At 42.2% G+C, this 13,723-nt stretch overlaps 1 protein-coding gene across 11 annotated transcripts in view; it reads left to right on the top strand.

The window, feature by feature from the left end:
- MAP7D2 (MAP7 domain containing 2) overlaps positions 1 to 13,723 on the top strand; it is a 101,413-nt gene that overhangs the window by 57,958 nt on the left and 29,732 nt on the right. For 4 of the 11 annotated variants that reach the window (XM_027534024.1, XM_027534016.1, XM_027534026.1 and 1 more), the window contains exons 4-8: positions 3,011 to 3,125; positions 3,997 to 4,095; positions 6,307 to 6,417; positions 11,023 to 11,177; positions 12,732 to 12,841. In XM_027534024.1, coding sequence (XP_027389825.1) covers positions 3,011 to 3,125; positions 3,997 to 4,095; positions 6,307 to 6,417; positions 11,023 to 11,177; positions 12,732 to 12,841 — 590 coding nt within the window. The remainder of the gene's footprint in view (positions 1 to 3,010; positions 3,126 to 3,996; positions 4,096 to 6,306; positions 6,418 to 11,022; positions 11,178 to 12,731; positions 12,842 to 13,723) is intronic. The other 7 variants (XM_027534018.1, XM_027534017.1, XM_027534021.1 and 4 more) reach the window with 7 other exon arrangements.

Here is a 13,723-nt window from a genome sequence, read left to right as displayed (position 1 = left end):
TGTCAGAAATGTATTCTCAGGATGTTCACCTTGGACCTGCTGACTCAAACTCTGGCTGTGGGGCACAGCAACTGTGTTTTAACAAGCCCTCCAGGGGATTCTGATGCAAGCTCACTTACGTTTGAGAACCACTGCTCAAAATTGCCATGTTAATAATCCTCCTCATCAAATTTGGATCCAGTTAGCATTGGACTTATTATGCTTGCTATTATCTTATAAATTTGAATGACCTGTAATATAGGTAATATCATCCCCATTTTATAGACAAGGGAACTAATGCCCAAGGATGGCATCAAATGATTTACTCAGAATCATGGGGCTAAAAGATAGCAGGCAGAAGTGGGATTTGAATTCATATCTTCTGACTCTAAATCTAGGATTCTTTACAGTCTTATCACAGGAAGGTTCGAACAGAAAGATCCACACACATACTATGTAATACGGGACCAAATAGGACTAACCTCTAATAAGAGTGAAGTTTTGGTTTGACATGTTTGGAAAAAGCATCATCCCATTCTGACAACTTTGGGTTTTATAAGCCCACTCACCATAGAGCTTGGTTTGTTGTTGTTCAGTTGCTAAGTCACATCTGACTGTGTGACCCCATGGACTGGAGCCTGCCAGGCTCCTCTGTCCATGGGATTTCCCAAGCAAGGATACTGGAGTGGGTTGCCATTTCCTTCTCCAGGGGATCTTCCCAGATCAGGGATCAAACGCACATCTCCCACACTGGCAGTCGAATTTACCACTGAGCCACCAGAGACCTTGGTTATCGCCTATTTTTCATCATCTCCCCCAAAGTGGAAGACACAAAGTGATTGTGTCTTCTCTCAGGGATAATGTCATTTTCATAAGCCTGCTTATGGTTCAAAGGAATTAACTCTCACGGTAGAGTTTGGAGCAGCTCAGTGGATTGGGGATGGATGACAGATATTTTTTCTAAAGGTAACTTATTGACTCAGGAGTAGGTCTGACTGCGTATGGCATTCCCTTATGGTTATGCCCCTAGATAGCTGTTCAGTGATGTGGCTGGCTGATCAGTCTTGGTGTTCTTAGTTCTCATTAGTGTCCAAATAGATGAGCAACTATCTTGTGAGGTCCTTCTGGCATGTAGGCAGTCTCCCATAACCCACTCAACACTAAATTCACTCTGAGGTGAAAGATTTCAACACTTAGATTAGGTCATTAGTTAAATCAGTTCAGTTCAGTCACTCAGTTGTGTCCCACTCTTTGCGACCCCATGGACTGCAGCACGCCAGGCTTCCCTGTCCATCACCAACTCCCAGAGCTTACTCAAACTCATGTCTATTGAGTTGGTAATGCCATCCAACCATCTCATCCTCTCTGGTCCCCTTCTCCTGCCTTCAGTCTTTCCAAGCATCAGGGTCTTTTCTAATGAGTCAGTTCTTCCCATCAGGTGGCCAAAGTATTGGAGTTTCAGCATCAGTCCTTCCAATGAATATTCAGGACTGATTTCATTTAGAAAAGTTAAATACTTGATGTTAAATCTACATAATGAAATACCATTGAGCTCCAATCTTGAGTGACCAGACTTCAGTCCTCAAATAGTTAAGAAGTTCTAGTTCCTCCAAGCGCCTATCTTTTCTTGTACAAACTGCTGGGACTGACTATGAGAATTTAATGGGCCAGGGTCGTGAGGACAGGATTCTGCCAGGAAATGCACACTCATGATTGTAGAGTCTCAGCCAGAAACTAGTGCACTGTTAATAGCAAATACAAATCTGAGATTTACTGGAGGAAAGAAATACCCTTTCTGCTCATAGGTCCCTGAAGAGGCCATCTTTTAGTGCAGTGCTCTTTGGAGGAAGAATTATGCCAGCAGAGTCTGTGATGTGGAGAATGCTCATCTCATTCCTCTGGTATGGACAGAAAGGCAGATCCACGTGCCTCCTAAGGAGCCTTTCCCCACTTCTTAAGTCATAGTCACTCCTTTGGTGCTGCTCTAAATTAATTTTGCTCGCTTCTTTATTTAAGCCATGAGAAAATAATATCTTTTGGGTTTGAAGTTCTACTAGATTAGCCCAGCACCTCAGGGTTAGTTTTATGAGGGTGAAAAGGTGTCCACGTAACCGCTTACCCTGCGGACTTTCTCCAGTGGAGGCAGGGAGTGGATTTGGGATTTGCAGTGTCATTGAGGTTGTGGGGAGCACATAATTAGGACAGCTTCACTCTAGTGCCGAGGAGAGATTTGCCAGCAATCAGGCCCAACTTTATGAAAAGAACAGTTGGGTTAGTACAGGGGCATGCTTTTAATAAATGCTCTGTTAGGAGAGAAACCTGGTTGTTGTTTTTATCTTCTGGCTAAAAACTGTTTAGTTCTTCCCCCCTTCCCCCCATCTACATGTGAGAATACATAAATGCTTAATTTTGTAGTCACAAGTTTCCCTACTCTTGTGTCTTTTTAAAGTTTGAAATCTGCAGTATTATCCCCTGAATACTATGTATCACGAGCAGAAAAGTGTTACAATGGAGAACACAGTTAATTCCCCTTTAAGAAGTTCTAAGATGAAAATGGGACCTTGTAAAATAGACTTCAAAGTCATGGTGTATCACCCCAAAAAGTTATGCTTACGGCTACTAAAATTCAAATTATATCTTAATTTCAGTTTGCTCAAATCATAGTGCTGTATGCTTTTCAACTCGAGAGGATACAGTTGGTTCTAGAGCACAATTCCAGTTCTGCTGGATGGGATTGGTGTCAAGGAGTTAACTCTGGCCTGGCACTATTCTTAACCAAATCAAAGCCTGGCTGCTGCAGCAGCCGCCTCTCTCCAGGGAAGGGAGAGGTGTTGACGCTGGGAGCCCGCAGTAGCCGCAGCGTTTACTCTCCGCCCACTAAGAAAGCGCTGGTGTGGTGGGGCGAGCACGCGTGGCTGGGTTTTGGATGCAGAGCAGAGAGCCCTGTCTGGTGACTCACGCCCACGCAGAGGCACAGCAGTGCGGTGGGGCTGGGTGCTTAATGCTGCTCTCTCTTGCATGAACTGGACAGGAGCGGCTGGAGGCGATGATGCGCAGGTCTCTGGAGCGCTCGCAGCAGCTGGAGCTGAAGAAGAAGTGCTCGTCGGGAGGAGCATCACTGGCTGCCGGGCCTGGAGGACGTGATGGTGAGTGAAAGACTGTCCTTGCATCGCAGGGCCCAGTGGGGAGATCTCGGGGCAGGAAGGGGAGACCATGGGCAGACCAGCACCTACAGGATCTAAGGGTGCTTTATACCGGTCTGCAGGTACCTTTTTCAGATGTGATGTTTAAAGCTGCCAAGCTTTCTGTGTATGCATTTCTTGTGAAGGAGATCTGTTCATTCTTCTTGCTTGCAAACAGCAGTTGATATGGTAACTGGGCTTTGAGGTAAAGCAAAAGAAAAAGCAAAGAAAATGAATGTAGAGTCTGGTTAATTGGATCCGCCTAGCAAGCCCAGACGTAACCTGATTTCAGGGAAGGTCAGTGGCTGTGGACTAAGTCATGGCTACAGCTTGACTGGGAAAGGCTGAGCAGCAGTAACCCCTAAAGGGGGCTGGGGTTCTTCACTCCACATCATTTATTTCTGTTGCTCTTTCAGTTTTGTTTCAAGGTGACTTATTTATTTCATTATCCAGTTCATACTCATCTTTAAATTTTCAGATGTTTAATTTAATGTATGGATTGTTACTAGTCCCTGGGTGGCTTTGCTATCTTTTTAGTGTCTTCTTTTCTGTGTCTGCCATTATGTTATGCAGGAGTTGTATACCAACTCTTTCCTAGAGCAAATGGGTTTACATGTGTGGTACAGTTTCATGATTTTATTATATTGTTCTTACGACTGAAGCGACAGCATACACAACCTTTTGTCAATGAATATACTTTTCTGTTTTAATCTGGAGAAGTTAACAACCCATCCCAGTTACTTTTTCTAATTTCCTAATACAAGCTAGAGTCAACCAGAAATTGGAACTTTTTTCTTTTACCTCTTTTTGGTCTGATTTTTTTTTTGCTGTGTAGGTGAATCAGGAAATACCCCACCCCCTCCTCTAGGTTTAGCAGCCAGCACCCTCCCTCTGGACCCAGGGACCACTGCCGCCGCTGCTGAGTCAACCAACGGTATATTTGAGCATCACTGTGCCATGGCGTTTTGTGATGACTGTCCTGGTCACCCTCCTCCATCACTGTGTCTGTCTGGAACACTTTTGCAATTGATTTCTTAGAACTTTTTTTCTAGAGATACAAATGACGTGCCCATATTTCTTTATTTGTCATCGTGGAACATGCATGCCTTACATCCTAGCACCCTGGAGACATTTCATCTTTAGCTCACTAACTTCTGCCTTGAAAATGTTGTCAGTGTTTGACTTCTGTGCACTTAGATCTTTAACACTGTCATGTATCACTGGTTTTAGGCATTAAGTAGTAATGTATTTCAGTCATTTCTGGTCACCAAAACCTATGATTATACAGTGTTAGGTATGTATTGGAGAAGGAAATGGCAACCCACTCCAGTGTTCTTGCCTAGAGAATCCCAGGGACAGCGGAGCTTGGTGGGCTGCCGTCTATGGGGTTACACAGAGTCGGACACGACTGAAGTGACTTAGCAGCAGCAGCAGCAGGTATGAATGTTATGGATTCCTATAGAGGCATTTGAGTTTATCAGTACTAACACTGTGAATCCAGACAAGGAGATAAATTGGCTTGGTTCTTGATTTCCTGTCTCTAATAGGCTCTCTGTTTTGTATACAGGCCTGGGAAATTCTTAGGGTCTAGATCAAGAACAGAACTAGCAAAACCTTGCTCCCATTTAATGATGACTTCAGAAATTCAACCCATCTTTGGGTGGCAAAGAAAAAACAAGATGTAAAGGACCCAATGTTTACCACCTACCCAGAAGGTCAAATTATAGCAGTAGGAATAAATATCCTTGATTTCCAGCATTTCTTTGACAAAGAATAATTTTTATTGGTGCTGCTGAATAGCAGAGTCTTTGCTGCCTGGACCACATTCATTGTCATGTGGGCACTGGCCTTCCACCCACAGAGAGGGGCAGGTAGAATTGGCAGTTACTCCTTGGAAATCATACCCAGAGCCCCGGGCCAGGGTGAGGTGTGTTATGTGACTAGAGCCCTCATTTTAAGGGAACACCCAAAATCTCAGTAATCAAGATAAAAGAATATTTTAATCAAAATCACTGCAGAACAATCCATGATGAACAAACTATTGAATTTCTAAAGACTAGTACCATGCTGAGCCATATGGGAGCCTGAGGCAGAAGGGGAAATATGTATCCCTAGAGACATGATTTTATGTGATTTCTAATGGTTATTTTTTTCAGAACATTGAAATACTTGAAAAAATTACTGAAACACTGAAAAGTATATTAAAACTCATAACATTTTAAGTTTAAATATTTTATTTATACCCAAACAACATCATTTTACTGCAGTCTAAGTTATTTAAAAATTATTTAGGATCATCAGTTGGTCAGGAGAAATTGTCACGCATGGCACTTCTTTCATTTATAAACAAGATGAATAGAAGAGCAGATTTTGAAAATATTATTGATGAGTTTGCTTCCTTGAGAGCCGGGGCCACACATCTTTCCTTTTGCCTAAAGCTCCGACACAGCTTGGCTGGTACTGTTAGCACCTCTCCAGTTGTTGTGATGGTTTCCTTTACAAGCCTGTCTAAAATAATGGCTGCAAGTAAGAGCACCAAACGCAGGACCGCATGTTGAAATCCTATCATAAACAGTCAGAGCCTTTTGAGAAAGGGCCATTGTGACCCCGTTTCTTGATAAGAGCAAGAAACCAACTGCTAAAGGTTGTTCTGCTTTAAATACAGCTCTTTGCTTTACAAATTACTCCTGTCTGCAACCTGAGCTCTAGATAACCTCAGAAAAAGTCCGGTTTCAGCTCACACAGTCTCAGTCAGATCATAGAACATTTGGCAGTGGTGACTGGTCTCTCAGTCCAGGTTGGTTTTGTTTTCGTGTGGTCTGAATATACTTAAAAGTCCCTGGACACAAGGAAATGGTTGGCTGGTGGGATTAGCATGGCTTTAGTTGAACAGTTGAGTGAGGTTGAACATTTGAAATCAAAGAGAAGCACAAAGTTGAGCAGTGAAAGAGAAGAACTTGCTTCAAATAGGTGGTTGCTGTGGCCCGGGCCTTCTCAGACTTGCTCAGTAGAGAGCTGGACGCAGCATGCTGTGCCGCAGTGGTTTCAGAGGCGTGTGGATGAGGACAGGAAGAACACTTTGGAAAATGTGTTTCTTGGTTGAGAGTGGTGTGAATACCAATGTCTTTAATGCATTTCTCTGCAGCATGTGACAAACTTTCAACATCAACCATGAATTTGCCAAAGCAGATGGAGCCTCCCATGAGTAAGCGCCTGTCTTCATCCACTGCGGCAATATCCTATTCCCCAGACCGAGGCAAGTGAACGTGTAGACCTGGTCTCTCCAGTTTTCTTCTTTCTAGTGTGAGCATTGGTGTTAATGTCAGTCTTTGTGAGAGCCCCTCTTTTGAGCCTTCTTCAAATACCCGCAATCTCCTAGCCTTGTGGTCTGTGTGTGGGAGCCCCCGGGCCTCACTAATGGGACTTTGGAAAGTGGCATTGCTCTTTAGAGCAAGGTCATTGTTGGAAAGGGACAGGAGTTAATGCTAGTCTCCCAGTCTGAAAGAGACTTCCATTTTCCACAGTGCACATAGACGTTATCATGGCCTGGAGTTAATTGACCAGTGGACAGATGTGACTGTTAAAAAAGCAACTGCCCAGTTATTGGTGTGCTATTGTTGGTTAGCCAGATACAGCGGGATTGATGAGGCAGAGGTACGTGGGAGACTCAGATATGTGAAAAAATGGGGCTCTGCTCTTGTCTGTGATCTGTAAGCCTGCTCATTTCTGTTTGGAAAATAGAAGTTCAGAACTAATATGAAATCTTTAAAAGGGTGAAAGGATGGGTGGCATTTTCTGTTTTGAGGTGGGAGATGATGGATATAGGACAGTGCCAGTTTCAGAAACTGAATAGATTCAGCTGTGTTCTGATGGAGGCTCAGAGAAGGCACTGTAAGTCTGCATTGATACCTTTTAGAATGTGTAGGTTAAGGAAGGGAGGGAAGCTCTCTATGCATTAAATGCGTATCTTAGCATCAATGAAGAAGTGTCCGATGCCAGTGGAATATTTAACGTGTCGAGTCATCACCAGGGGGTGAGCAGGATGATGTTTGTGACTTTGAGGATGCCAGTGACTTTGAAGATGCCAGTGTGCCTTCCTGGTTTTTTTCCTCTGGCTTTAACTTTGCACCTCCAGCACAGAGGTCTGTCCTGTGTGTCAGAGAACCTGTGAGTGTCAGTGTTGATGATTTCTGATGCAGTTCATGGGTAAGTGCTAGAAACCTTGAATTAACTAAGAGCTGGATGAGAAAACATCTACATGCTTTTAACTCTATGTATCTGTTCTATTTGTATGTCCTGTATGTTTTCATTCATTCATTCATATGGTAACAAATTGATGTTAAATTCATATTTGCATTGATTAATGTATAAAGATAATCAGTATGATATTTATATATTGCTGGCCACTCAATTATCTGCTTGTGGATTATTAATTGAAACTTTGAAATTCCCAAACCATTTTTTTGGCTAGTGGATATCCAAAAGATACAAAGTAATTGAAAAGTTAATCCATTATCATACAGTATGTTCCAAACCATCAAAATGACATTTCAGTCACTAAATTTTAGAGTATGAATACTGCTACTTAATTTCCATTAAAGCTGATAATTAGTTGGCTATTTTTATTTTTATGTTTCTTATTTAATCTTTGCCCTTGTTTATATGGGAAAAATATGAAAGGATGCACATTTCTACATTAACAAAATCAGTGTGTTATAAAATATTTCCTAACAGAGGACCTAAAACAAGTGTTTTGTAGGAGTAATCTTTTTTTCAGTGTTAGAGCTACTTTGGTGAGTAAATGGTTTCTTGAGTCCATATTATATCTTGAAAAATGGGCTAAGTCTCTTCTGGTGATACAGTAATTCTGTAGTAGCATATTGAATGAATTCTGGCACCCCAAGAGAAGTAACGCACTCTCCCAAGCTCTAAATGACACATCGTCCATTTTCTTTTACTGTGACAAGCTCCAAAGCCATCCTTTGCTACAGTATTTTTATTTTCCACATTCATTCTGCCACCCCACAATTGATTTTCATCAGGCACTGTGTTGTTTTAGGCATTTTATTTTGTTTTGATTTTGCTTTTTAAAATTTTCATTTGATTCCACTCCTCAGCTCATCGCATGCACCTTAGTCCCATGGAAACATTTCTTGTTATGTGACTATTGACACCCACACAGGCTTCTTTAGCCAGAAGCAGAAGTACACTTATGCTCTCTGAGCAGGCCAGTGACTCAGGTAAAAGAGGCCAAGCTGGTGATACTGAGGAAGGCACCCCAAATGGTATTGGTCAGCCTATGAGTTATTCCTGAATTTTTGTATCTTGCTTCCCGTTCCCTGGCTTCATGAAATGTCTTCAATGGTTAATAACATTTTCTATCCACCAGTGTTTTACTGTTGCTATGTTTCTTGTCTTTCAAGTGTCACAGAGGTGAGTAAGTTATTTTATGATTGAGGGCATGTGGATTAGGAAAAGAAATCCATTTCATGAGCTATGGAGGCTAGTAGACTTTTTTAACCAGACAGTTTGGTAAAAATAGCCTATACACTGCAATCTCAGAAATCCCATAACTAGCCCTACCACTTACTAGCTCTTACCACTTTGGGTAAGTTAATGAACCTCTCTAAGCCTCTGTTTCCTCATCTATAAAGTGGAGTTACTTTAAATTGGCATGAGGGTTAAATGAAATAGCACAGTGCTGGGCATAGTAAGCACAAATATCTAGAGCCTCACTACTCAGGCTCCACCAGATCTGCACCCTGAAGTCCAGGAAACGCTGGGCCACATCTTTAAAGCCTTTCCTTGACCAAAGCAGATCAAACTGTCATGGCATGGTGAATGGGGACTAGCATTCTCTGTTTGCAAATAACACCATGCCCACATTAGGCATGTCAGGTCTCCATCTCAGTTCCCAAGATATAGTGTATTCAGTGAGATAATGTATAAATGACATATTGTCCTCTGCCTTGTTCTGTCTGTTTACAGGTAGTTGTGTAGAAACAGCACAGCAGAGAATATATAAAATGGCCAGTAAGCACATGACAGGATGCTCAACATTCTTAGTCATTAGAGAAATGCAAATCAAAATCGTAATACCATTTCATACTTACTAGGATGACTAAAATTCAAAGAAAAAAGATAATACAGTTGACTCTTGAACAATTTGGCAGGTACCAGCTGCCTCAGTCAAAAATCTGCATATAACTTTATAATCAGCCTTCTGTCTTGGTTCCCCATACAGACTCAACCAACCACAGATAGTACTATAGTATTTACTATTGAATAAAATCTGAGTGTAAGTGGACCCATGTGCTTCAAATCTGTATTATTCAAGAGTCAGCCTTAATATGTATTGGCAAGAATGAGGAGAAATTACAGCCTTCATACATGGTTGGTGAGAATGTAAAATGTTGCAGGCGCTCTGGAAAACAGTCTGGCATGTTTTTCAAAATGTTAGAGTTACCACATGAACCAGCAGTTCTACTCTTTGATGTAGAGTCAAGGAAACTGAAAACATACACAAAGTATACAAGTCTTAGCATTATTCATATTAGCTGCAAAGTGGAAACAACCCAGATGTCCAACCACAGATGAATTTATTGAAAAAATGTTTTTATTTATAAAGTAGAATATTATTCAGCTGTGAAAAGGAATGGATTACTGACACATGCTACATGATGAACCTTGAAAACATTATGCTCAGTGAAAGAAGCCAGGCAGAAAATGCCACAAGTGATATGATTCTATTTATATAAAATGTCTGGAATAGACAAATCCAGAGTGACAGCAAGCAGGTGGTTGCTAGAGAGGAAGGGGAGTGGGTGCTTAATGGGCACAGAGTTTCTTTTGCAGATATTGAGAATATTCTGGAATTAGACCATAGTTATGGTTGCACAACCTTCTGAATATACTAAAAGCCACTAAATTATATACCTTTAAAGGGGTGACTTTATGATATATGAATTACGTCTCAAACAAATAAACAAAAAATTCCCGGGAAGTAGGAAGTATCCCCATTTTGAGAACAAAGAATGCATCAGGAGGACCACTCCTAGGATCGATGATTCTCTAGGAGGTCTCAGAGCTATGATTTATTGCAGCAAATGGCTACAGAGCAAAATAGGTAAAGGGAGAAACTGCATGGAACAAAGTCCAGGGAAGAGCAGGCGCAGGCGCCCAGCATCCTCTCCCGGTGTAGTCACACAGGCCACATCCCCCCAGCAATGAGTTAGGACACGTGTGAAGTGTTGCCAACCACAGAAGCTCGTTAGACACTCAGTGCCCAGAGTTTTTATTGGGGGCTGGTCACATGGGCACCCTCTGCCAGGTCCATGCTCAAATTCCAGACTCAGAAGAAAAGCACGTGTTCAGCATAAATCATAATGTTGGTACAAACAGCTTAGGCACAGTGACCTACTCATCAGTTAATGGTGAGAACCCTTCTGAAATCCAAGTTTCCAGATGCTTACAAGGGTCAACCTTATAAACAGGGCCTTCCAAGGACAGCAGTCAGGTCTGCTATGTTAACTCTCTCTTGTACAAGGGAATTGACATTTAGAGAGATTAAGTAACCTACCCAAGGTGAACCAGCTATTAGGTGATGGTGCTAGGTCCACCTGGCTCCAAAGCCCAGATTTTGAATTCCTGAAATGACCTAGACTCTTGAGCATTGAGCATGGGAGTCTTTTAAGATAACATCTATTCTGTGTATACTAGAAAAAGTATGGCAGTGTTTTGAGAATGTGAATTGCTCGTCTCACGTTTTAACTGAAATATGGTATTCTTCCCAACTCTCTGCTCTCCTTCAACTTTTCCGTCTGTTCTCCCTGTGTCTCTGGCTTTTAAACTGTAACTCTAGTATCCCATGCCTGTCCCCATGTAGCTCCTGCTGGCTCCCTTAAATCTTCCTACAAGTCTTCTCCCACTCGAAATGTCGAGAGGAAGAAGATCGCATCTACATCTGGTGGAGGAGATGCTGGGAAAGGCGCCCCTGCCGGAGTGGAGGCCTCTCCAGTAGGTTTCTACCCATTCACCCCTCGGGACTGGGTTATCTGACACTGTGATTATTCCCTGCACTTGACCTGGGGTCTGTTTCCATCAGTCTTCAGGGACTGCTCAAGGAAAAGATTTGGTTTTAAATGCACCCAACCTTTGAAAATCCTGTAACTTTTTGCACCCTCCTAAATCTTACTGCCTTGAAATAGATTTTCAAAGCCCTCAGAAGGAGGTTGGGGGTCAGAAAGAATGTTCCGAGTGCCCTTTCTCTGCTTCTTTAAGAATGTCTGCTTCTGGGCCAGTCTTGCTTCTACAGGCAACTAGAACTGAGGTTCTGGGTCAGTCTTCATCCACAGTAGTGGCCTTTGAAAATTTTTGTTGTCCTGATAACACCATCAGTAAGGCAGATGTTGAGCAGTATCCCCAATTGTGTCTGTTTGGTTAGAAATTACATATGCCATATTACTTTCACTAGTTACCACTTGCTGTGTAACAAATCACCCCAAACCTTAGCAGCTTAAAGCAAATATGTATTACCTCACTGGTTCTTTGGGTCGGAAATTGAGGACATCATAGCTGAGTGGTTGTGGTTCAGGGTCTCTCATGAGGGTGTGGTCAGGACTGCAGGCAGCTAGGACTGCAGTCGTCAGAAAACTTGGCAGGGGTTTTCCAGGATGGCTCGTTCATGTGGCTCTTGGCAGGAGGCCCCCATTCCTTACTGCATGGACTTCTCCTTAGAGCTGCTTGAGAGTCCAAACAACATGGCAGCTGGCTTCCTCCAGAGCAAAAGATCAAAGAGAGAGAGAGAGACCAACTCATGTTTGAGGAGAAGTGAACTAAGCTCCACCTGTAAAAGGGAGGAGTATCATATGACATGTGGACTTATTTTAAATACCACATTACCATTGGGCATCTATTTTGTAATACCATATTTATTTTTTTTAATCCAATATGATCCTGAGGTTCTCACAGGAGAAGTGAATGTTTCAGATGCTAGAGTTTTACTGTTGGATGGATTACTGTGGAAGGGGGCTAATGAATGTGGGCCCCATGAGGATTTGCTACAAAAAGTTACAATAGGGAGAGAAGAGAACCACTGTCATGGAGCATCTGCTCTGGGCCAGGCCCAGGGCCAATGTGGGGCAGGCCATGGAGATGTTGAGGGATGGAGAGGTTACAGTCCCTGTTAAACCAGGTACACTGTCAAGGTCCCCAGCTCACTGTCTCGCACCCATCTATAGCTATTTTATAGTGATTGTATATCTTTGTAGTCATTCCAAATTCTGTGTGTCCAGGACCATAATCTGGTTCCATTGTTAGCTTTTTGTAAGATAACAAGGAAAAGGAGGTCTTTATGTTTTAAGACTGAAATTTTTTTCCCTAACTGAATGACCTAAATGGGATGATCCCCTGGTGCTTTTCTGCAAAGATTCCCATGGTGGGAAGCAGTATAGCTTTGTTTGGTTCCTTCTGAAAAAAAGCTGTGCATCACTTCCATCTGGGGTATTTTTAAAAATTATGGAAGTCATAGCAGTGATGGGCCATGGCTGTCCTATTCTGTGTCTCCTACAGACAGAGAAGATGAAGAGGGGGCCAAGAGCAACTGCTTCTGTTCCCAGCGTGGGCCTCATGTCTCCTCTGAGAAGCATTTCTAAGAGGTCGTCTTCTCCTGTGACATCCAAGTAAGCCTCTTTTTCTTTTGCCACAGTCACATGTTTAAAGCAATTTTGGGGGAGGCTCTGTGTGGGGTGGCGTGTGCCTCCAGCTCCCCCACAAGGCGTGGCCAGCAGTCTGAGGTGTGTTATATGTTTCTGGATAAACAATGGGGTCTTGAGGGCTTTGTTGCCTGATGATATTGGACCCTGATTTATGGAGATGATCCACTTGGCCTGTTCTCTTTCAGCACATCAGTCCCCCTTCTACTTTTCTGGCCTTCTCCAGCTGCATCTGGAGTGAAGGGATTGCATTGTACTTGAGCTCTGAAGCCCATGTGCTCCATGCTTGTTCTCATGCCCTCTCATCTTACCTGTATCTTTAACAGAGAGGCAATAATAACTTCTGAGTCACCATCAGCAGTGTGTTTTTTTTTTTTTTTTATAATGAAGCCATTATATTCTTTTGTTAAGAATTGAGTGAACTCACCAATGAAAACCTGTGTGACTGAAAAACAAATGTACACTGTGTGACCACTGACTTAAGTCTTTTAAATATTTTACTAAATATTTTACTGACAAGAATAACTCAATAAATAACTCAATCCAGCAGTAGAATGGAAACATCTTCAAAAGTACTGAGGAAGAAAGAGAAATATGATTTTAATTTGGAAAAAAGAAGCTATATATAGAAAGAGAATCGCATAATGCTTCTATAGTACAACAGTTTGGTTCAGAGAACATAGGAAGAAACACAGATTTTTAATGAACACTTGGGAATTAAAAAAAATATTTCAAAGTGATGTCAGCTCTTATTTCTGATTTGTTGCTCTCCGAGACTGTTCCACTAATATTGTTTTGCTCAGACATTGCTGTGGTTTTGATAAACTGCTAATACTGGTTATTGATGTA

The sequence above is a fragment of the Bos indicus x Bos taurus genome, chromosome X (genome assembly GCF_003369695.1).
Source record: "Bos indicus x Bos taurus breed Angus x Brahman F1 hybrid chromosome X, Bos_hybrid_MaternalHap_v2.0, whole genome shotgun sequence".
In the NCBI taxonomy this organism is placed as follows: domain Eukaryota; kingdom Metazoa; phylum Chordata; class Mammalia; order Artiodactyla; family Bovidae; genus Bos; species Bos indicus x Bos taurus.
The sequence above is the reverse complement of the archived record's forward strand: the minus strand, read 5'-3'. Positions and strand labels throughout refer to the sequence as shown.